This window comes from Geotrypetes seraphini, chromosome 6 (assembly GCF_902459505.1).
Source record: "Geotrypetes seraphini chromosome 6, aGeoSer1.1, whole genome shotgun sequence".
Taxonomy (NCBI): Eukaryota; Metazoa; Chordata; class Amphibia; order Gymnophiona; family Dermophiidae; genus Geotrypetes; species Geotrypetes seraphini.
The window spans coordinates 904,113-928,789 of record NC_047089.1 but is presented as its reverse complement, the minus strand read 5'-3'; the positions used below and the strand labels follow the sequence as shown (position 1 = coordinate 928,789).

Here is a 24,677-nt window from a genome sequence, read left to right as displayed (position 1 = left end):
GACTATCCATCCCAGTGACTGCAGAAACTCTTCCACCCGAGCCATGACCTGGGTGCTCTCCTGGAACAACTTTGCTCGAATCAACCAGTCGTCCAGGTAGGGATGAACTAGAATGCCCTCTTTTCGCAACACCACCATGCCGACCACCATCACTTTGGTGAACATCTGCAGAGCCATGGCCAGCCCAAAGGGAAGTGCACAGAACTGATAGTGTTGCCCCAAGATCGCAAAGCACAAGAAGCGATGATGGGAGGCCCGAATAGGAATGTGCAAGTAGGCCTCGGTCAGATCTAGAGAGGTCAGAAACTCCCCGGCTGAACCGCCAGAATCACAGACAGCAGAGTTTCCATGCAGAAGGAAGGCACGTGAAGAACCCTGTTGACCCCCTTCAAATCCAGGATGGGCCGAAAGGTTCCTTCTTTCTTTGGCACCACAAAGTAAATCGAGTACCAATCTGTGCCCCATTCCTGTGGGGGAATTGGAACCACCATGTGGAAATCTAACAATCTTTAAAGGGTCTGGCGAAAGGCCTGCTGCTACCATGCCACCTGCGAGAGAGAAGCAAGAAAACAGTCTGGCAAGGAATGGGCAAATTCTAGAGCATAACAATCCTGAATCACCTTCAGAACTCACTGATCGGACATGATGTCTGCCTACTTTGGATAAAAATCCCTCAGCCGGGCACTCACCGGAACCAAGACAGGTGCCGGCAAGGAGTCATTGGGCAGGACTGTGGCAGGGGACCCTGTGGGGTTGCTACCCGCACCCTGACGGGCCCCACGAAAGGACTGCAGACACTGGAAGAACCTGCCTCTAAAGAGCCCAGGAGACTGAAAAGAGGCAGCCCCTCGACCAGGGCGAAAGTGGCGGAAATCACGCCCACATCCACGAACTGCCCCACCTTGAGCCAGCGGCCTAGGCCTTTCCTCAGGCAAACGAGGCACTTTAGAATCAGTGAGAGTCTGAACCAACTTGTCCAGGTCCTCACCAAACAAGAAATATCCTTTAAAAGGAAACTTTGTCAACTTAGATTTGGACGCTGAAGCCACAAGGTATGGCAAACCGCCACTGCAAACGCCAACGACTTGGCAGAAGTTCGCAAGAGGTCATACATGACATCTGAGAGATAAGAAGCACCTAATTCAATCTTTGCCACCTCGTGCTTGAGCAATTCCCAATCCTCAGATTTACTGTCAAGCACATGCTCAGCCCAGCGAAAACACGCCTGAGCCACCAACCCGCCACACATTGCCACCTGGACCACCAGATCTTTCACATCAAAACTCTGTTTAAGGAGGGACTCCAACTTACGCTCCTCAGGGCCCTTCAAGGCCGCACCGCCCTCAACAGGCAAGGTATGCCTCTTAGAGATGGCCAAGACCACCGCATCCATCACAGGCGACTTCAGAGTGTCCGTATCCCCTTCACGAATGAGATACAGGTGGGCCATGGAGTGCGCAAAACGAAAGGGAGCTTCCGGCACCTGCCACTGTGCGAGCATAATGTCCCGAATATCCTGATGCATAGGAAAAGAGCGGGAAGCAGAGCGGATCCCCTTAAGCAAGGGGTCCACCATACACGGGGGCTCCGACACGGTGTCCTCAAAGTGCAAACCTTATGAAACCTGAACAATTAGCTCATGAAGCTCTTCCCACTGAAAAATGCGCACCACAGACGCATCTTCACCAGCAGGGGGATGCACAAACCCCTCGCTGGCGGAATCCGACCCCCCAAGAGGATTCTGGAAATCTCCCCAAGGGTCCAGGTCCTCATCAATTACATCTTGCTGCTCTGGGCAAAAATCCTCATCCCAAGAGACCCTCGGACGTTTGGATTAGAGAGGAGTAGAGAGGGGCAAAACCGCCGTTGTTTGGGGCCGCACTGGGGAAGACGTCGAGGGCAACCCCCCCCCCCCCCAGGGGACATAGAACCTCCAGCCGCCAGTACATAAGCTTTACAAAGTGCTGACATAAATTCAGGGGGAAAAACCCCCGGTGGCCCAAAGGGACTACCTTGCCCCTATATTTCCAGAACAGGGGGAAGGTCACCTGAGCTAACATAAATGAAGGAGGAGGTTCCTGCCGAAACTGGACCTGAAACCACTAAAATCGGAGCTCCTGCGGCCTGTAGTGTCTGAAAAGCCTGGGACTTTCCTGACGCTGAGGCCAAGGAACCGACCAACACGAAAAGGAAATCTCCAGCCACTCCTTCGTGAGGTACATGCGGCGGGATGCCCTGGCCGCAGGCAACCGCTACCGACGAGACTCCTCCACCGTTCCGTCTTGCACAACGCTTGTACAGGTCAGCCGCAAGTACCTCGCTAAAAAATGCCCTAGCTATAATAAAAGTGCCGGTTAGATGAGAAAAAACAATACAAATGGCAGTTTTAAAGGGAATTGAGCCCTTTAGACCGGCACACCTCAGGATTTTTTTTTTCACTTAGTCAGAACAGACTCCACGGGTCTCAAAGCTGGAGGGCTGACCAACCAGGGGGCCAGAGTGCTGGCTGAGGCACCTCTACAAAAATGTGGGGAGGTGGAGGAAGGGAGGGATCCAGCACGAGACCCGCTAAGTTTAACACCCCTGAGGTCGGACGGATCCACAAACAGAACCCGTCCAAGCTCAATCCAGCACAAAAGGGGAACCCAGGAGTCCAAAACAAAATTCAAACAGTACTAAGAGGGGAGACGAATAAGTCTTACTACCTGCTTTAATGGAGACTGAGAAAGACTGGATTGCAAGAGGGAAAGCTATCCTGATATCCAAGGTTATTCTTAGTCTCCACCTGCTGGTAGCAGTGAGGAATACAACCCATTCGTACGGACTATACCAGTCTACCTGACGCAACATACTTCTGCTCAGTCTTTACCTGCGAGGCACCGGGGACCGGTCCACTGTTGCAGGCAAGGCAAAGCTCGGAAGACCCGTTTTGGAACTTCGAGTTTACACCGAGCAGCGTCTACTGCGAACTATCAAGACTCAAAGTGAACAAAGCCATGGGATTCTTAGGGAGTTGTGTGATTTTCTGGCGGAACCATTATCCGTGCTCTTCAATGTTTCTCCGAGTACGGGAAAAGTCCCCTTGGACTGGAAAACAGCTAACGTCATCCCATTGCACAAAAAGGGTTGCAGGACGGAGGCTGCGAATTACAGACCAGTGAGTCTCACATCAATAGTGAGTAAACTCATGGAAACACTTATTAAACACAAATTAGAGACGATCCTGATTGAGGAGAATCTATGGGATCCCCGCCAGCATGGATTCATGAAGGGAAGGTCCTGCCAATCCAATCTAATTAGCTTCTTCGACTGGGTAACAAGAAAACTAGATATGGGGGAGTCCCTGGACGTCGTGTACCTGGACTTCAGTAAAGCTTTTGATAGCGTCCCACACCACAGGTTGTTAAGCAAGATGACATCGATGGGATTAGGAGAAACATTAATTGCATGGGTCAATGACTGGCTAAGCGGTAGACTCCAGAGGGTAGTGGTTAATGGTGCCCTCTCGAAGGTGATCAGTGGAGTGCCGCAGGGCTCAGTCTTGGGACCGATCCTTTGCAACATATTCATAAGAGACCTGACTCAGGGGCTTCAAGGTAAAATAACATTATTTGCCGATGACGCCAAACTATGCAACATAGTAGGTAACAGCACTTTGCCCGACAGTATGACGCAGGACCTACTCTTGTTGGAACATTGGTCTTTGAATTGGCAGCTAGGCTTCAATGCTAAAAAATGTAAGGTCATGCACCTTGGCAGCAGAAATCCATGCAGAATTTACACTCTAAATGGTGAGACCTTAGCTAGGATCAAAGCAGAACGTGACTTAGGAGTGATCATTATCGAAGACATGAAAACTGCCAATCAAGTGGAGAAAGCTTCATCCAAGGCTAGACAAATGATGGGTTGTATCCGTAGAAGTTTCGTCAGCTGGAAGTCCGAAGTCATAATGCCTTTGTACAGATCCATGGTGAGACCTCATCTGGAATATTGTGTACAATTCTGGAGGCCATATTATCAAAAAGAGAATTGAGTCGGTTCAACAAATGGCCACCAGGATGGTCTCGGGCCTCAAGAATCTCCCATATGAGGAAAGACTGAATAAATTGCAGCTATACTCACTCAAGGAACATAGAGAGAGGGGGGACATGATTGAGATGTTTCAATATATCACGGGCCGTATCGAGGTGGAAGATGATATCTTCCTTCTTAAAGGACCTTCGACCACAAGAGGGCATCCGCTGAAAATCAGGGGAGGGCAATTTCATGGTGACACCAGGAAGTTTTTCTTCACCGAAAGGGTGGTCAATCATTGGAGTGAACTTCCACTGCAGGTGATCAAGGCCAGCAGCATGCAAGACTTTAAGAAAAAACGGGATATGCATGTGGGATCTCTAGCTGGGTGAAGTTATGAGGGTGGGTCATTAGGATGGGCTGTGGCCCTTTTCTGCCATCATTTTCTATGTTTCTATGTTTCTATGTAATAGAATACTCTATTATTACACTTTTATAGATGTACAGTATATTATGTTTACACAGGATTACAGTTTATCATTATATTAAGTGTCCATTCTTCATACTTTAAAATGTTTCTGGCAATAAAAATCTATTATGTACAGCACAGCATCTCCTGTCCTCTATAGCATTTCTAGTGGGAGGGGGAGCCTGTTATTTTCCTCTATGTTGCTTCCTCCCACCGTCTACTCACAGTTTCAGTCTGAGAAAAGGATAGTCTTTATCCCTTTCTTGAATTTTCCTGTGTCCTTTTCTAGCTTTAGTTCCTTCAGTAGGGCGTTCCACCATGTTGAAGCCATGACCGAGAACATTCTTGCCCTTGTGCTTTTGAATTTGATTTCCTCAAATGAGGGTATTTGTAGTAGGGACTCTTGGGTTGAGCATAGGGCACGTGATAGAGTATGGTTGTATAGTCTGGCCGCAAGATTGGAAGATTAGGTTTATACCTTTGATAATCTTCTTTCTGTTAGTTCCTGCAGGATTCCATACGCTAGGTGTTCAATCCCATCCCACAGTCTGGGTGTTACAGATATCCACATCTTTTCAGAACATACGCTGCACTCCCCCTAGTGTTAGAATTAGTTCAGGCCCAAAGCCAAGCACATATCTGCAAATCCAGGACAAGGGGGTATGAGGAAGAATCCCCATCACCATAAGTAACTCACAAACTAGTTTGCTCTGCAAAATATTAACAAGTAATAAATAGGCACAAAGTCAACTCAGATAAACATTGAGGAACAATGTAGAACTAACCTGTTGTGTGCAACAAGAACCCCAAGAAAGGTCTTCAGTAATGTGTATATTCACAGAAACTCCCCACAAGATCTGGCAACTGGCTGGAAAATCTGCAAATAGAGTAACCAAGGCAGAAAGGAGAAGGCTAATCCAAACAAATGAGTGAATACAGAGAGGGTGGGTCATATGGAATCCTCCAGGGACTAACAAAGAAGATTATCGAAGGTATAAACCTAATCTTCCATTCTGTTGCGTCTCTTCCAGATTCCATATGCTAGGTGACATACTAAAACCAAGGTAGCTAGGAAGGGACAGAAAAGCCTGCACACAAATGCAGGCATCAGAATGCGCCACCACATCCATTCAGTAAAATCGGGTAAAAGTATGAAGAGAGGACCAAGTAGCCACCCTGAAAATTTCATCTGGATGAATCACACGAGATTCCACCCACAATGCAGCCACACTTCTCATCAAAAATGCTGTAAGGGAAATCGGCAGCTGCATGCCACGGGTGATGTAAGTTTGCGGAAATGGCCCTTTGAATCCATTGAGCAATCGAGGACTTGGACGCCGGCCTACCACAGTGAGGCGCAGCAGTGAGAACAAGAAAGTGCCCTGGTTTTACAATTTGATCTAAGCAGCACATTTGATCTCATTGATTACGAGATACTACTTCGCTGTTTGGATGCAATTGGCATATCTGGTCATGTATTCTAATGGTTTTGATGCTTTTTACTAACTTGTACTTATCAAGTTCGATCTGAAGAAAAATATTCTAGAAAATGGATAAAGCCTTGTGGTGTCCCACAAGGTTCTCCCCTCTCCCCCTTGCTTTTTAACATATATCTAGCCTCCTTGGGAACCAGGCTATCCACCTTAGGAATTAAACTTTACAGTTATGCAGATGACCTAATTACTGTAGTTCCAATTTCTTCTTTACCATCTCAATCTCTACAGTTTATATCTTCTGTAATGTTTACAGTAGAGCTCTGGATGAAATAATTTAATATGAAATTCTTTCTAGCTACTCTTTTTAATAAGATCAAAGCAGAGTCTCTAAAACTGAATGGAATTCTATATCCAATCAACTTAGTAATTAAAATTTTAGGGGCATATTTAGATCAAAATTTATCTTTAGATGCACAGATAAATGCTCTAAATATTTGATTAATTGCTTATCTTTTTTACTAAGCAATCCACAATATAAAAATTGATAAAAATAAATTAAAGGTATGAAAAACCAAAACAATGACTAACATGAAAACGAAAGGGAAAAGGGAAGAACTACAATGAAAGCAAGAAAAGATGGGAAGGGGAAAAACAAAATTAATGGTGGAAACTTCTTTGGAGGAATTTCGTTGAGGAGCAGAGCTCAATGCTCGAAAGCATCTTTAAATAAGAAGCATTTTAAAGCTCCCTTGAATTTGTCTATGTTTTTTTCCTCTCTGATATGGATAGGTAAAGAGTTCCATATAAGTGGAGCAGTGACTGAAAAGTCGTATGTCTAATGCCGACCATCTTAAGTGATGGAACATGGAAAAGATGTTGCGCAGCAGATCTAAGGACTCAAGTAGGAGCATGAGAGATAAGCATTTTATCGATAAAGACCGGTTCTCTTGTTTTATGTGTTTTAAAAGTAATTATGCGATTTTATAAGAGATTCTATGAGATACTGGAAGCCAGTGTGCTTTCTTTAATAGTGAGGTATCATGATCGTACTTTTTTGAGTGTGTAATGATCTTAATATATGCAATCTGAATGAATTGCAAGCACCTAATTTCTTTTTGCAGTATACCGTTATAAAGGGAATTGCAATAGTTAATTTTGGAAATCACCAGTGAATGGATTACTAATATGTTTAAGGAAGAAGGTTCAAGAAAGTCAGCCAGGGACCTGATCATTCTGAGTTAAAAAAAAAAACAATTTTTGACCACTGCCCCTATCTGATTATGAAAATTTAGTTTATTGTTGACGATCACACCCAAGATTTAGATAGAGGAAACTTCAATAATCGTAGTATTATCTATGGAGATTGGTGAAGAAAGTTGGAAGCCGTCCTTCCATGGAAAGAGAAGGCAGTTTGTTTTAGAAATGCTTAATGATAACATGTTATCTCTAAGCCAGTGGTTTCAAACTTATGCGGCCTGCCAGGTACTATTTTGAGGCCCTCGGTATGTTATCATTGTTCTGGAACGTTGCCCGCCTCACTGCTGTAACCTCATGCAAGCGCTTTCCTGTGTCTATACTGTCACAAACCCGGCACTGGAGTTAGGTTTGTGCCAGGTAAAGGACAAAAACCCCTAACCTTTAGAAGAGCTGATCAATGTGGCAGCCCTTCTAACAGCAGACAACCAGACTCTAGACCAGGGGTGCCCACACTTTTTGGGCTTGCGAGCTACTTTTAAAATGACCAAGTCAAAATGATCTACCAACAATAAAATTTAAAAAAAACACAACGCACACTGTACGCATAGAAAATGTTAATTATCATTCCTATTCCAGGGTTTTTCAAAGAGGTCAAAGCAGGTGACTCTATGCACTATCACCTCAGTAACAACCATACAAAAATAGACAAATATACCCCCCCTCCCTTTTTACTAAACCACGATAGCAGTTTTTAGAGCGCAGGGAGCTGCGCTGAATGCCCAGCACTGCTCTCGACGCTCATAGGCTCCCTGCGCTAAAAAAACTCTATTGCGGTTTAGTAAAAGGGGACCTTAGTGTAAAATATAGACAGCAGATATAAATTGAGACACATTTCGATCACTAAATTTAAAATAAAATCATTTTTCCTACCTTGTCTGGTGATTTCATGAGTCTCTGGTTGCACTTTCTTCTTCTGACTGTGCATCCAGTCTTTCTTCCCTTCTTTCAGCCTGTATGCTTCCTCTCCTCCACACCTCATTCCCTCCCCCAACTTTTCCTTCCTCTTCCCTGCCCTTTCTTTCTCTCTGCCTCCCTTTCCTTTTTTTCTGTTTCTCTTCTTTCCTTCTGTCTCCCTGCCTGCCCTTTTTCTTTCTTTCTTTCTCCCTGCCCTCCCCCAAGACACTGCCACTGCCATCGGGGACCCAAACTGCCATCGGGGACCAGGACCCAAACCGCCACCAATAACAGGCCCGAAAGCCGCTGCCCCAACCTCTCCCTGCTTCGGCCGACCAGCATCGCGAGGAACTGTTGGGGGAAATGCTGCCGGGTCCTGCCTTCGCGGAAACAGAAAGTAGGCAGGACCCGGCAGCAAGAAGAGGAAATGCTTCTAACATGTCTCCCGCCTTAGCCCGTTGCTTCAGGGCTCTCAACATGTGCGTGCAGGCTTCCCTTCTCCCCCCTCCCCCTCCCCCTCCCCGGGCATAACTTCCGGTTTCGGAGGGAAGAGAATAGAAGCCTGCACGCACACGTTAGAGCCCGAAGCATAAGTTCGCTAGGGGCTGAAATCTCCAAGCCGGTTTTTTTTAATGTTCAGCAGCGGCAGATGACAGCTGGGCGGCCCGCCCAGCTAAAAGACCCTAGGGAGAACACTGGAGAGGAAGACTGATCGGCCCGTAGATCAGGACGGCAACACGAGTGCGATCGACTCGAGTTGCCTTCCTGAGCTACTGGTCGATCGCGATCGACGCGTTGGGCACCCCTGCTCTAGACCTTCTGAGAGTGCCCAAGAGCAGGAGCCCTGGGGGGAGGGGCAGCAGAAGGAGTTTATTAACTTCTCTAAGCCTAAAGCAGCCCCTAGCAAAATGCACCCTAGCAGGCAGGCTCCTAGTCATGCTAGCACTCAGCTGCTGAGGCTAATTGAGCAGCAGCAGAAGGCTCAGCAAAAGCCAGCCCATCCCCCACTCAGATTAGGGCGTGGCTTTCTCAGGTCTGGTAAAAGCCAGCAGAGCAAGTTTGGAAGAGTCAGTCTGGATCCAGCAGTGGAAGGAGACTCATGGCCAGGAAATGAGATCGAGATGGAAGACTTAGAAGCTGTCCCTTTGGTGAACCAGCCGGTCTGCTCTCAAACATAGGAAGATATGGCACCTACCTGGGACCTGAGGAGGCGTCTATGGAACTAAGCTAAGTTTGGTTTTGGGGTTTTTTTAAATTTCTGTCTGTGTTTGTTTTTGAATGCTGAGACCTGTGCTGGGAGAGTGAGCATTACCAGGCTCACTGCTAAAGGACTGTGCAATCTTTCAGAGGAAGTATGTTTTTGTCTTTCTTTTCCTCTGTTTGAAGAACTGGGACACTGAGCATTAGTGGGAATTGTGGGGCCAGTATTGGCAGCGTTTAATGGTGGATTCAGCAATTCCCCATCTCCACCAGTTAATTGAAGCTGGTTGGAGAGGCCTGATTGAAGCTAGGCAACTACAGTGTGCTTTATTGAAGGCAATGAACTTTTATGATTGACCGCTACAAAGACTGTGCTAGTCTATGTGCTCCTGTTTTTGCAGTTGTTCTTTTCTTTTGTGAACAAGCTGATTAAGGACTGTAATACTTACCTGAGGAAAGGCTGAGTGCAGTCTCATGTAGGACTAAGTCCTGTTTGCATTTGTTTCTTTTGTTTTTGCCTTTACCTTTGAAGTAGAGAATGATACGGTGGCAGTTGAAATATTTTGTCCCAAGTCCGCCTCTGGTATTCATAATACCCATAATGCTTAGCAGCTAAACATTCCATCTGGGCAAGTTTTCGCAATTTTTCTAACCATTCCTCCTCTGGTGGAGCAGCTAGCTTCTTCCAATACAGTGCTATCAAACATTTGGCCGCTGCCAATCCCATTCGAGCCAGTTTTGTCTGCCAAGGAGCATCTCTAACATTATGCAACCCGAGCAGACACACTTGAGGTAAAAGCTGTAGCGGGTCCTGGATCCACAATGTCAAAGAGCGTGTAACAAGCACCCAAAATTTCTGAATCACCCCACACTCCCACCAAATATGCAGGAAAGATCCAGGACCCTTACCACATCTCCAGCAAGAATCGGAAACCTGAGGGTACATAATATGCAACCGTTCAGGAGTGAAATACCAGCGTGTTAAGATTTTATAAGCATTTTCTTGGACTAATATACAATGAGATGCCCTCTGTACCTCAATACAAATACGGGACCAATCGGCCACAGAAAAGTGGAGCCGAAGGTCCCGTTCCCATTGTAGCCTAAAAGGAAGGGAAATCACCTCCCTACCTCGCAAAAATTTATAGATAATGGAAATCGGTCTCGGTACTTTACTCAATAAAAGCCATAAATTTTCCAAAGATTCAGATCCCTGAGGATTCCCTTTATCCCAACCTTCCGAGATCATAAAATGTCTCAATTGCATATATGCAAAAAATTTGCCCCCCAACCCAGGCTTCCTAGTCACTAACGCATCAAAAGTAGGTAAGCATCCCCCAATAAGTACATCCCGGAATGTAAGAATATCCAAAGATTCCCATCTCTTAAAAGCCCCCCTATCCATTCCTGCAATAAACTGCGGCTCCCCCTTAATAGGAGCAAGAGTAGAAACTCCTCTACCACTCCTCTCCCTATGACACAGAGATCCCCAGATCCTTACCAGATGACAAAAAAATGGATTCCTTTAAAAATGGATTCCTTTGCCCCTGTAATCGCTCTGACAATTGACTTGATTTGAGCTATAGGTGAACATGGGGGACACATCATTGAAAGGGAGGACAAGTTAATAGATTTATTTTATGTTCGGTTTTTACTACAGGGCAGAGGCACTGAAACAGATTCTCAGTGCAGTAGTAGTAGTGGCAGAACTCTCTTCTGTCTTCATGGTGTTTCGCAGTACTGAGGCTTATATGGATGCTGCGGGGACGGTGACGGGGTGGTGAATGGGATGGCAGTGGCGGTGAAAGGGATGGCGGTGACGGGGCGGTGCAGAGGATGGTGGGCCAGGGACGGTGCAGTGATGGGGACAGATTTTTTCCCCGTGTCATTCTCTACTTTGAAGCATTAGCCACCTGGCTGAAGGAAGCTGGGTTAGGCATTAAAGACTTATTATTCTAAGGAGAACCAGGCTGTTCTGAACTTTATTTTTGCTCCTCATATTAGCACCAGCAGGGCCTTCGACCTGTGAAGGCACGCCAGTGACTGTGTTTTGCACATCTCCCGGTAGCCATTCTGACAACCCGGTACCGGGGGTGTGACAATACGCAATTGTAAGGCTGGAGTGGAGAGGACAATCGCGTACAGATGCATGAAAGCGCTTGCGTGAGGTTACAGCTGTGAGGTGGACAACGTTCCAGAATGTAAGAAAACCATTGAGGGCAGTGCAGCTTATGTGTGTGTACGTAATCTCGTGAACTCTGGCGAAATTCAGCACCTCTCCTGGCGGTGACTGCTTGATGTAAGATAGCGGTTGTGTCCAGTGCTGGAGGAGGTAAGAACTGAAGGCGGTTGCGGACGCAACCACTGGACACTTAGGGCCTGTTTCTCCAAAGTGCATCCCGATTTTAGGCAGCTGTAGGCGTCCTACAGCTGTCTAATCAGCCAATCGGGATGCACGTTTTTTAAAAAAAAATGCTCCCCAGGCAGGCCTGAAGGCGCCTCCGGGAGCCTAGGGAGACCCGCAAAATGCCTAAGCTCGCCTAAGGGCCTTAGGCGAACCTACGCGTCTCCCTAGTAGAGGAGAAACGCTAAAATGCAGCAAAATGCTGGTCTACATTGTAAGTAGACGCGGCCGCTATTCTTATTGCGGCAAGAGATCTCTCTGCCGCTATAAGTATAGAGGGCCACGGCCTGTCCGATCGCTGGCAGGAGGGTGCCCAATCCCTCCTGCCCGAAGACGCACCCTCCCCCCCCGGCGCTAACAACCCCCAAGCCTCCACCCCACCAAACTAACCTTTTCTTAAGGCTAGACGGTTCTTGCCCATCCAGCCGGCAGGCCTGCCTCGTCGAAATGAGGCGGGCCCGCCCCTTCCCGGCCCATCCCGCCGAAGCCTAAGGCCTGATTGGCCCAGGCTCTAGAAGCCTGGACCAATCAGGCCTTAGGCATAGCGGGTCCGCCTATCCCCACTAAGTCTATGGTCTGGTTTGGGCACCCTCCTGCCAGCGATCGGTCAGGGGGCCGCGGCCCGCTATACTTATAGCGGCAGAGAGATCCCTTGCCGCGATAAGTGTAGCGGGCCATGTCTAATCTAACCCGATTCTCTAACCAGCGTCTATAACATGGACGCCGGTTACAGAATCGGGGTTTAGTGTAGGCCGATTCTGAATAGGACACCTCTCCCGGGCGTCCTATACAGAATCAGGGCCTAGGTGTCTTGCGGGCCTCGCCTTCAATATAGGCGGCCTGCCTGGGGAGCATTTTTTTTAAAAAAACGTGCATCCCGATTGGCTGATTAGACAGCTGTAGGACGCCTACAGCTGCCTAAAATCGGGACGCACTTTGGAGAATCAGGCCCTTAAGGCAGAAGTATTGCAGGCACAAGTCGGATATTGATTCTCCCCTCTACAAAAAAGCCTAGAGGACTACATCAAAATCTTGTTTCTTGCAGTTGATATTTTAGAATCTAAATCACAATTTTGCATGAGGTAAAACTCTTTATAAATCTTTCCTTAATTGCTTCTGATAATTTCAGCTATACACAGCGGAAAGCAGTGCAATATACAGAAAGTGAAAAACTATCTAAACTCTTTAGCTACAAAACCTTCAGAAAATAAATCCTTAAAAGACAAACACAGCAAGTATCATCTCAATTCCCAAAAGCAACCCGCTCCACTCCTTACCACGAGAAATGTCCAGGTAACTCCTTTTTTTTAATCTCTATTCATTTTTACATCTTACAACAAGTGTATCAATAAATGGCAATTGAAATTGAATGCATCATTTGAATCTCTATCATATTCAACATTAAATCATAAAATTTAACCCCCTCCCTCCCAACCCTACCACAACCTATGCAATCACATATATCATAAACAATTTTCTTTCCTATTGATCTATACAGACTCTTTAGTAGAGGTACCAGTGCTCTGATCTTACAACTAGATTTCAGCGGTGCATTTGACCTAGTGGATCATTAATGTAATGTAATTTATTTCTTATATACCGCTAAACTCCGTTAGGATTCTAAGCGGTTTACAGAAAAAAACAGACAATAGGGTGCATTAAAATTATAAGTAAAATATAAGTAAAATAGGTACTTAGATATTCCCTTACTGTCCCGAAGGCTCACAATCTAACTAAAGTACCTAGAAAAATGACAATTAGTAGAGTAATGAAAAAATTAAAATAGAGATAGATGAGAAAAAATAAGAAAATAAACATTCTAATAAGACTACAATGGTCTAAAGGACTTTGAAAGGTTGAAAAAAGAGGGGAGATAGGAAATAGAAGTAATAATGCTACATTGCCTAGACACAATGGGGCTCACGGGAAGAGTTTGGAACTGGTTTCAGGGTTTTTTAACCAAAAGATCATATCCAGTGATCTGCGATGGGAAATACTCCAACTCCTGGAAAAACCCTTAGGGAGTACCGCCCACCTTATTTAACATCTACATTTCTTCTCTAGGACACCTATTACAAAAGCTAAACCTAAAATACTACATATACAGTACACTGATGATATCTCTATTTTAATTCCCCTGAATAATGCGATCAACAAAATTTTAAAACACATTTTCCATATCATGACTGAAATTGAACAATGGACTATCAACTTTAAATTGAAATTAAACACTGAAAGGACAAAAATTTTCTAACATCAATACACCTAAACGGTCACGATCACCCAATATAAAAAACTATAAAAATATTAGGAGTCACTTTAGACACCCACTTGGCTATGACCGAACACACTAACATGGTGGCAAAAAAGTGCTTCTTTGCACTATGGAAACTAAAAACCATCAAAAAATATTTTGACCCTCTATCTTTCAGACTACTGGTACAGTCATTGATTCTATCCACCCTGGACTACTGCAACATCATTTACGTGGGTGTACCCCAAAAAACTGTGAAAAAATTCAGAATAGTGCAAAACACAGCCATCCGCTTAATATTCGGTCTGAAAAAAAACAAACACATTAGTCCTTACTACAAAACTGCTACACTGGTTACCAATGGAGGCACGAATAATATTCAAATTCTCATGCTTTTGCTTTAAACTGGTGTGGGGAATGGCCCCTACCTATCTCCTACCACATTTCGAGCTGCACATCCCCATGAGGACAACCAGAAATCGCTATATTTTTACCTATCCAAAGATCACTGATTGCAAATACAGGTCCTTTCTCGATAGAACCTTTAAGTTTCAAGCTAGCAAACTGCAGACCTGGCTGGGAAATTACATCAGCAGAGCCGGGTCGACCTACGGCGCATTTCGGAAAGAAATTAAGACAGCACTGTTCGATAGATTTATCTCCTATTCAGATACCACTTCTAAAACTTATTAACAATATGTCGATTCCTCGTATTCTCACTACCTAATTGTACTTTGTTTCCACTAACTGTTCAGTGACATCTTCGCCAACCGTATTCTGGAATTCGCCGATTGTCCAGCCCACCTCACTGTAACAGGTTGATATTGTGTTCTCACTAATTGTACTCTGTAATCACTGACCGTTCAGTGACATCTTCCCTATTTGTACTCTGTAATTCGCTGATTGTCCAGCTCTCTTCACTGTAAACCGCCTAGAAGTCGCAAGATTGTGGTAGTATAGAAAAAATAAAGTTATTATTATTATTATTATTATTAAACATTTAATAAAATTCTAAAATCCCTCCCTCCCACCCCCTCATTTGCACTGTACTTATATAAATTGTTTATTGGAGAATCCTGTGACCTTATCGTATGATACGATTCTATTTGGTATGTCAATGAGAACAAAGAGCCAAATTTCATCAAACAATAATAAGCTTTTATTGATTACTAGTGTTTAAGCCCGTTACATTACGGTGCTAGAATATATGGCTGGCTGTCTTTATTTATGTCTCTCTCCCTGCTCCTGTCTCTTTCTTCCTGTCTCTCTCCCTCCTGCAATTTTTCTCTCTCTCTCTCCCTGGCACCCTTTGTCTGTCTGTATTTCTTTCTGTCTCTCCCCCCCCCCCCCCCACTTTCCTTTGCAGAAGCAGCAGTGATATTTCCCTTCCCATCCAGATCCCTGTGAAGTAGTAGCAGCATTTTCCCCCACCCACCCCCCATTCCCTTCTCTTCCCCCCCCCATCACTTTCCTTTGCAGAAGCAGCAATGATATTTCCCTTCCCCTCCAGATCCCTATGAAGTAGTAGCAGCATTTTCCCCCACCCACCCCTCATTCCCTTCTCTCCCCCCCACCACTTTCCTTTGCAGAAGCAGCAGCGGTATTTCCCTTCCCCTCCCCTCTAGGTCCCTGCTGAAGCAGTAGAAGCATTTTTCCCCACCCTCCATTCCCTTCTCTTACCGTGAGCTGCCCTGCTCCATTCGGCCCCTCCCCCTTCCCTTCCCGCGTGCTGGCCTGCTGCGGCTGAAGGGCTTTTTTCGGCGGCTCTTCTCACGATCCCCGTGGTGGCTGATCCTCCTGTTCAAAGCGGCCTGCTGAGGTTCGCGGCCGGCTGTAACGAACCTCGCAGGCCGCTCTCCAACTCGGTAGCATGTTCCCTCTGACGCGATTGCGTCAGAGGGAACGTGCTACCATGTGGAGAGCGGCCTGCGAGGTTCGTTACAGCCGGCCGCGAACCTCAGCAGGCTGCTTTGAACAGGAGCGGTAGCGGTTGTTGCGGGAAGGGGGGGGGGAGTCGGCGACGTGCAGGCCGCTGTGAACAGGAGCGGCAGCGGCGGCAGGACCATGAGCCCTCCTCCCGCCATCCGCCGCCAGCACCGCTCCTGTCGCCCGATGCACCTAACTGCGCATACGCCTCAAGCCGCGGCCATGGACGGACACAGCACACATCAGGTCCCCACAGGAGATGAGCCGCCGCTGCTGACGGCCAAGGTAGGCTGGGAAGAAGGCTGGGGACTGACGCATGCGCACTCATGCGGCCACGGAACTACAGATCATGGAAGCACGCAAATAGGAGTGCGCATGCGCGAGTTAGCCTTTTATTATATAGGATGACAGGAGTCGCCATACAACATATCACAAGTAATTGGAAGAATTGCAGCAGACTCAATTACAGTTTTTGGTGGAATTCGTTATGTCACATTTATAAAATGGAAAGAACAATAGCCATTCAAAAAGGGAATTATAAGAAATTTAAAGAGATTTGGGGGCCACTGACAAATTATTGTAATGAATAGATACCATTTTTCCATTATCACTAATGTAATGTAAATTACAATATTATTAAGACTTAGCCAAAAGGAAAGATTTATAAACTATAAAGAGTTTTACCTCATTTCTTTAATAAGACATTAACTATTTTTTCTGAGGCCCTCCAAACCTAAAATGTGTCCCTACAAAGGGTTTGAGTTGGAGACCACTGCTGTAAAGAGACTGAGGGGTCCTTTTACAAAGCTGCGCTAGCGGTTTTATCGCATGCACTGGATTAGTGCGCGCTAGCTGGAAATCTACCGTCTGCTCAAAAGGAGGCGGTAGCGGCTAGCACATGTGGCAATCTAGCACGCGCTATTCCGCGTGTTAAGGCCCTAGCGCAGCTTTGTAAAAGGAGCCCTGAGTTGTTTAAACACCTACCAAAGATTTAGCCTCCTGGACCTGGGTTTCAGCAGAAATACCTTTCCACCTCAGACACTCCGATGAGAATTCTACCCCTAGAGGATGGATGACAACACAAAATCTGCAGCGCTTAGTATCCATGAGAAATACACACCTGGAGATATGCTGCAGGATGGTTCCAAAGTGTGGAATTGCAGCAAGGAGATGGTCTCTAAGATTGTTCACTTTTTTCAGCATCTTTATATGTCTCACCTTTCTAAGCCACCTGTGTAAAATGTTTCAGGAAGACAGCGAATTAGCGACTAGGCTGCTCACATGTTCGCCTTGCTCAGCATGTGGAAACAATGACTAATGATTTTCCTTTTTCAAGTCCAGAATATTGCATTGTACAGGGAGGAGTTGGTAAGCTTGTCTTGTTTGTTATTTAAAGAATTTCTAATTTTTATCTAGTCTATCCAATTTCTAAACCTAAGGATCCTCTGCTTATTTCAGATTTTATCCTTATTTGAAGAAGATCTTCTAGGCCAGGGGTCTGCAACCTTTAAGACATAAAGAGCCACTTGGACCCGTTTTTGAAAAGAAAAAAAAACTTGGAGCCGCAAAACCATTATAAAACAAATCTAACACTGCATATATTGTTTCTTATCTTAATGCTATATACAGGATCACTAAATTGAAAATAAAATCATTTTTCCTACCTTTGCTATTTGGTGATTTCATGAGTCTCTGGTTGCACTTTCTTCTTCTGACTGTGCATCCAATCTTTCTTCCTTTCTTTCAGCCTCCTGTATGTTTCCTCTCCTCCAGACCTCATTCTCTCCCCCAACTTTTTCTTTCTGTCTCCCTGTTCCCCCTTCTTTCTGTCTCCGTGCCGTCCCCCAAGCCACTCGGTTTGCTGCCACCGCAATCGGGGAACAGCCCCCAAGCCACCGCCGTCCCAAGCTTTCCCTGCAGAAGTGTTGCGCTGACCAGCATTCCGCTCCCTGACGTCAATTCTGACGTAGGAGAGGAAGTTCCGGGCCAACAAGGCATTTCTCCTCATTCCATCCAGCCTGAGCCCCATCTCTCCTTGATCCAGCATTTCCCTTCTGTGTCTGTCAGAATTACCATTCCACCTATTTTCCAGCATCACCCTTCTTTGTGTCCATCTCACCTATATCCCTATCTCACCACTTTTTCAGAATCTTCATTTGTCTCTGTCCTTATCTTTACGCCATGTTCACCATTTGCCCTTTCAATGTCTTTATCTCCCCCCCCCCCACTTTTTCAGCATTACTTCTATGTCTCTATTTCACCTCCTCTTCATGTCCCCTCTGTATCTCTATCCTTATTCAGTAGGTCCTGCTTACCCTTTCTCTTCTTTGTGTCACTATCTCCATTTTCAGCTTTCCCCCCCTTTTCCTTTGTTACTGCACCCTGTAGCTAGAATCTTTCCACCCTCCCTCCACTCCGGCCCAGCCCAGTATGAAAGATTTCCTTTTGTTTCCCTCCCCTCTCTCTTTCTCTCTCTCTTCTCCTCCCTCACCCACGAGTCCTGCATCTGGCCCTCTCCCTTCTACCTGCACCTGGCAACACCCCCCTGCTCCGCGGCTCTCTTCAGCAACTCGTCAGCAGCAGTGATCAAGACAAGCTGCCGACATCGAGGCCTTCCCTCTACGAGTCCCGCCTTTGTGGAAAAAGGAAGTTGAAACAAGCGGGACTCGCAGAGGGTAGGCCCCGACGTCAGAAGCTTGTGTCGATCGCTGCTGCTGAGTTGCCGAAGAGAGCCGCGGAGCAGGGGGTGTGGCCGGAAGCAGGAAGAAGGGAGAGGGAGATAGGAAGGCTGTAGATCTCCGGAGCATGACACCGACCCCGGCCAGGATGATTTCTTTTTCAGGCGTGCATCTTACAAGTCCGGCGTCGCGGTGGGAAATAGCCATGCTGAGCAGTGAGCTCAGCACTACACAGATGAAAGCCTTGCTTGCTGATTGGTCCGGCGGCATGGCGGACCAATCAGCAAGCAAGGCTTTCATCTGTGTATGTGCTGAGCTCACTGCTCAGCATGGCTATTTCCCGCCGCGACGCCGGACTTGTAACTGCATGCCTGCGTGACACACTACCGGAGCCGCAGCAAAGGCTCTGGAGCCGCAGGTTGCCGACCCCCCGTTCTAGGCTTATCTCATTTTTATCCTCACATCCTTGTGCCTAGGGATTGATTGAGTTTATCCCAAACATTCTTAATACATCCTGCTTCCAACTACAACTTCCCCACATTCTCTCCTCTGGTAGATAGGCCTTACTTACCTAAGAACATTATTTCTCTCACAGATCTATGCAGGCTATCACTATTATCAACTCTTTGATCCTCCTTTGATCCCTTCTATAATAGCTGCTCTTGATGGGTAGCAAGATCCCAAGAATCAAAAGTGGGGTGATATCATCAACAGAACCTCAGTACAAAAATCTTCTTAGATACATACATCTACAGCAAGAGGGCCCACACTTTTTGGGCTTGCAAACTACTTTTAAAATGACCAAGTCAAAATGATCTACCAACAATAAAATTTTAAAAAACACAAAGCACACTGTACGCAGAGAAAATGTTAATTATCATTTTTATTCCGGGCAGTGACGTACCTAGTGTAAGTTGGCACCCAGGGCCCATCGTTTTTTGACACCCCCCCATGTAAAAAAAATATTTTTTGTAATAACCATGAAAAACAAATGGTCATAATAGAAACAGGCACTGAAAATTTTCTTTTATTGAACCTCATATATGTAACCATTAATCCAAACATAACAAATTATGTCTGAATTGTCATGACATCAGAAGTACATATGGAGTAGTTGCAGGTGATGCTTGGGACAGTTCTGATTGTGTTAGTTCGGTTTTATGTGTTTTTTTTAATAGAAGGATTTTTATTTCTTTTTTGAAGGTTTTGTAGTTTGTGGTCGAGGTCAATAGGTTGTAGAGTTGGGGGGTCGAGTGTTAGGAGGTTGTCGAACAGTTTTCTTTTGACGATTTTGGTTGGAGGGTGTGTGAATGGTGCGTGAATTCTCCTATGTCTGGTTGAAGTGAAACATAGAAACATAGAAATAGACGGCAGATAAGGGCCAACGGCCCATCTAGTCTGCCCACCTTAATGTCCCTCCCCTACCTTTGCCCTGTGAATAGATCCCATGTGCCGATCCCATTTGGCCTTAAAATCAGGCACGCTGCTGGCCTCAATCACCTGTAGTGGAAGACTATTCCAGCGATCAACCACTCTTTCAGTGAAAAATAATTTCCTGGTGTCACCTCGTAGTTTCCCGCCCCTGATTTTCAACGGATGCCCTCTTGTTGTCGTGGGACCCTTGAAAAAGAAGATATCTTCCTCCGCCTCGATGCGGCCCGTAAGATACTTGAACATCTCGATCATGTCCCCCCTCTCTCTGCGCTCCTCGAGCGAGTATAGCTGTAATTTGTCAAGCCGTTTTTCGTATGGTAGATCCTTGAGTCCCAAGACCATCCGGGTGGCCATTCTTTGCACCGACTCCAGTCTCAGCACATCCTTGCGATAATGCGGCCTCCAGAATTGCACACAGTATTCCAGGTGGGGCCTCACCATGGATCTATACAATGGCATAATGACTTCCGCCTTACGACTGACGAAACCCCTTCGTATGCAGCCCATGATTTGTCTTGCCTTGGACGAAGCCTGCTCCACTTGATTGGCAGACTTCATGTCCTCACTGACGATTACCCCCAAGTCTCGTTCTGCTACCGTTTTTGCTAGGATCTCGCCATTAAGGGTATAAGACTTGCATGGATTCTGGCTGCCCAGGTGCATAACTTTGCATTTTTTGGCATTGAAGTTGAGTTGCCATGTCCTAGACCATCGCTCCAGTAGGAGTAGGTCATGCATCATGTTGTCGGGCTTTAATTGGATTTAATTTAATTGGATTTGGCTTTAAGTGGATTTAATTATTTAGCTGAAGAAATTAGTAAACCCCCCCACCCATTCCACACACATTAATTCTCTTCCATTTTTGTTCCCATTATAAAAAACACTGATAAGTTCCCAGAAAAAAAATACATTAAAATAAGAAGTGAAAACAAAGGCCCCTACAGATGAGAACATAACATATTAAGAATAGCCTAACTGGGTCAGACCAATGGTCCATCATGCACAGTAGCCCATTCTCATGGTAACCAATCCAGGTCACTAGTACCTGGTCAAAACCCACAGAGCAGCAACATTCCATGCCACCGATCCAGGGCAAGCAGACACTTCCCCCATGTCTTAATAACAGACTATGGACTTTTCCTCCAGGAATTTGTCCAAACCTTTCTTAAAATCAGCAATGCTATCTGCTTTTACCATAATTTCTGGCCACTTCATTTTTAAGCTTAGATCTTTCCTTCCAAACAGAGACCTTGCTAGATGTCAAATACAGAAAGAACAAGATAACTTCACAAGGACTTAGCTGTGCAGGAAATGAGAATCTCCTCATACACCCACCATATAGTGCAAAAATGTGCAAAGGTCTGGTTTTTTCTTTCGATCACTACATAGCCTAATGCCACACAAGCAGCGCTGTTACAAACATATTCTGAAGGTCAATGCTAAGGTTAACAAAGTTTCCTTCCTTGGACCGCAAGGAGATACTGACAAAGAGATCCCAAAACAACTACCCAGGCACAACACCCAAAGACCCACTCAGTGTGTGAACCAGTTGAGTGGAGTGGACTAACTGGGGGGTGGAAATGGGCCTGGAGTTTGCTCAGCAGAATTTCCCAGACCACCTCTTCCTCTCAACACATTGACACACTGCCGCCACCACCACCACCACCATTAGGAACACCTCACCGGGTAGGCCAGCAATGCTTATAAACTTTATAAAACACATTATTATATTTTCTTATAAAGCACATATTTTAACTGAACTCTCTGACATCCTCAGCCTTGCCATTCACAAAAATAGAAGGAAGAAAAGTTCCCGTTTCCTGCTGTCTCATGTCCCCGGCCTATACAATATTTTTCTTCTGCAGACCCTTCAAAAGTCTGACCAAATCCTCATTTCACTTGCATTATAAAAGTACTGAGGATGCCATCTCTCTCTAATCCCAGGTCCTAAAGTCTAAGAAAGTAGCGCAAACTAGTGCTGCCCGATTCAAGAAAAAAAAAAATAAATTTCGATTCGATTCAGCCTATTGAATTGATTTTTCGATTCAACTTTCCTGCCCAATTGGGTGTTTGTTTGTTTTTTCAAACATCCTGGTGGGTTTATTTTATAGCTTTTTCACCCCCCCTTTGGCTTCTCCTAACCACACTGGCGCTGTGGTGTAAATAAAATAAAGAAACAAAAAGGACTTTTCCTCTCTGTTAAATCCTAGCTCACGTTTGCGGTCTAACACCAGCTCTGGCAGGATACACATTTCAAATCCGACATATTGTAATCACAAAACAGAAAATAAAATTAGTTTTTCTACCTTTTGTTGTCTGGTTATTTTTCAAATCTTGTTGGTCCAAGGCTCTTGTTGTCTTCTGATAACTTGCTTGCCAGGGTCTCCTTCTTCCTTCTTTCTGCATGCTAACCATCCATCTGCTATCTCTGTCCTCCCCGTTTCCCTTCCTTCCCCAGGAGGTCTAGCATTTATCCTTTTTTCGTCTCCCTCCACAGATCCTTCTTTTCTTAACTACCCTTTCATCCAGCATCTCTCCCTCCTTCCCCACCACCCCGGGGTCCACCATCTCTCCCTTTCTTTTCCCAACTACCCTCCTATCATTTTTTGGCATTGAAACTGAGTTGCCAGGACCTAGACTGGAGCGCTGGTCTAGGTCCTGGCAACTCAGTTTCAATGCCAAAAAATGCAAAGTCATGCACCTGGGGAGCCGAAATCCATGCAAGGTTTACACCCTAAATGGCGAGATCCTGACAAGAACTGAAGCGGAAAGAGACTTAGGGGTGATTGTCAGGGAAGACATGAAATCTGCAAACCAAGTGGAGCAAGCTTCATCCAAAGCAAGGCAAATCATAGGCTGCATACGCAGGAGTTTCGTCAGCCTCAAACCGGAAGTCATTTTGCCACTGTATAGATCCATGGTGAGACCGCACCTGGAGTACTGTGTGCAATTCTGGAGGCCGCATTACTGCAAGGATGTGCTGAGACTGGAATCGGTCCAGAGAATGGCCACCAGGATGGTCTCGGGACTCAAGGAGCTCCCATACGAGGAGCGGTTAGGGAAGTTGCAGCTCTACTCACTCGAGGAACGTAGAGAGAGGGGAGATATGATCGAGACATTCAAGTATCTCACGGGCCGCATCGAAGTGGAAGAGGATATCTTCTTTTTCAAGGGTCCCGCAACAACAAGGGGGCATCTGTGGAAAATCAGGGGCGGGAAACTGCACGGTGACACTAGGAAGTTCTTCTTCACTGAAAGGGTGGTTGACCGCTGGAATAGTCTTCCAATCCAGGTTATTGAGGCCAGCAGCGTGCCAGATTTTAAGGCCAGATGGGATAGACATGTGGGATCTATCCGCAAAGATAAATAGGGAGGGTCATTAGAGTGGGCAGACTTGATGGGCTGTGGCCCTTATCTGCCATCTATTTCTATGTTTCTATCTCTATCCCCCCCTCCACTCCATCCCTGTGTCCAACTTCTCTCCCTTTCTGTTCCTTCCCTCTCTAAAAACCATGGACCATCATCTCTCTCCCTCTTCTCTATTTTCAGACCCATTATTTCTTCCCACCCAAAGTCCGGCATATGTGCGTCTCTTTGAACCCCCCCATTCCCTCCGTGTATTTCTACACCAGGGCCCCCCCTCCCTGAAGGCCTGTCCCCCCCTTAAAGGTCTGCATCCCATCCCTGAAGGACTGCACTCCCCCCCGAAGGCCTGCAACCCACCCGAAGGCCTGTACAACCCCTTGAAGGCCTGCCTGCCTGCCTGTCCCCCCCCCTTGAAGGCCTGCCTGCCTGCTTGATCCCCTTGAAGGCCTATCTCCCCCTTGAAGGCCTGTCCCCCCCTTAAAGGCCTGCACCCCCGAAGGCCTGTGTCCCCCCTTGAAGGCCTGCCTGCCCCCCCTCAAAGGCCTGTCCCTTCCTTGAAAGCCTGCCTGATGTCCCCCCCCTTGAAGGCCTATCCCTTCCTTGAAAGCCTGCCTGCCTGTTCCCCCCCCCCTTGAAGGCCTATCCCTCCCTTTGAAGGCCTGCCTGTCCCACCCCCTTGAAGGCCTGCCTGCCTGCCCCACCTCGAAGGACCGCTCGCCCCCCTGGCCTCCCTGCACCACCTATGAAGCAGCCTGCAGCAAGATCGCGATGTCAGCGATCCCTGCGCTGCTTCGGAGCTGCTTCCTCCGCCGTGGTCCCGCCCTTCCTCTGACGTCGGAGGAGGGGCGTGACCGCGGCGCAGGAAGCAGCGCCGAAGCAGCTCAGGGATCGCTGACATCGCGATCCCGCTGCGGGCTGCTTCATAGGTGGTGCAGGGAGGCCAGAGGGGCGAGCGGTCCTTCGGGGGTGGGGGGGACTGAACGGCAAGGCCGGGAGTACACCCTCAGGGCTTGCACCCGGGGTGGACCTCCCCCCCTTTAGTACACTACTGATTCCGGGGGTTTTCAAAGAGGTCAAAGCTTTATGCAATGCCACTTCAGTAACAACTATACAAAAATAGACAAATATACCTCCTCCTTTTTACTAAACCACAATAGCGTTTTTTAGCGCAGGGAGCTGCGCTGAATAACCCGTGCTGCTCTTGACATTCATAGCCTCCCGGTGCTAAAAACCGCTACTGTGGTTTAGTATAAGGGGGCCATAGTGCAAAATATAGACAGCAGATATAAATTCTCAACACAGACACATTTTGATCACTAAATTGAAAATAAAATCATTTTTCCTA

At 46.4% G+C, this 24,677-nt stretch overlaps 1 protein-coding gene across 1 annotated transcript in view; it reads right to left on the bottom strand.

Annotated features, from left to right (window-relative positions):
- The window catches only part of DNHD1 (dynein heavy chain domain 1), a 681,063-nt gene that overhangs the window by 584,728 nt on the left and 71,658 nt on the right, over positions 1–24,677 (bottom strand). Inside the window, exon 6 of the mRNA XM_033948490.1 lies at positions 16,975–17,085. Within this exon, the coding sequence (XP_033804381.1) occupies positions 16,975–17,085 (111 nt within the window). The remainder of the gene's footprint in view (positions 1–16,974; positions 17,086–24,677) is intronic.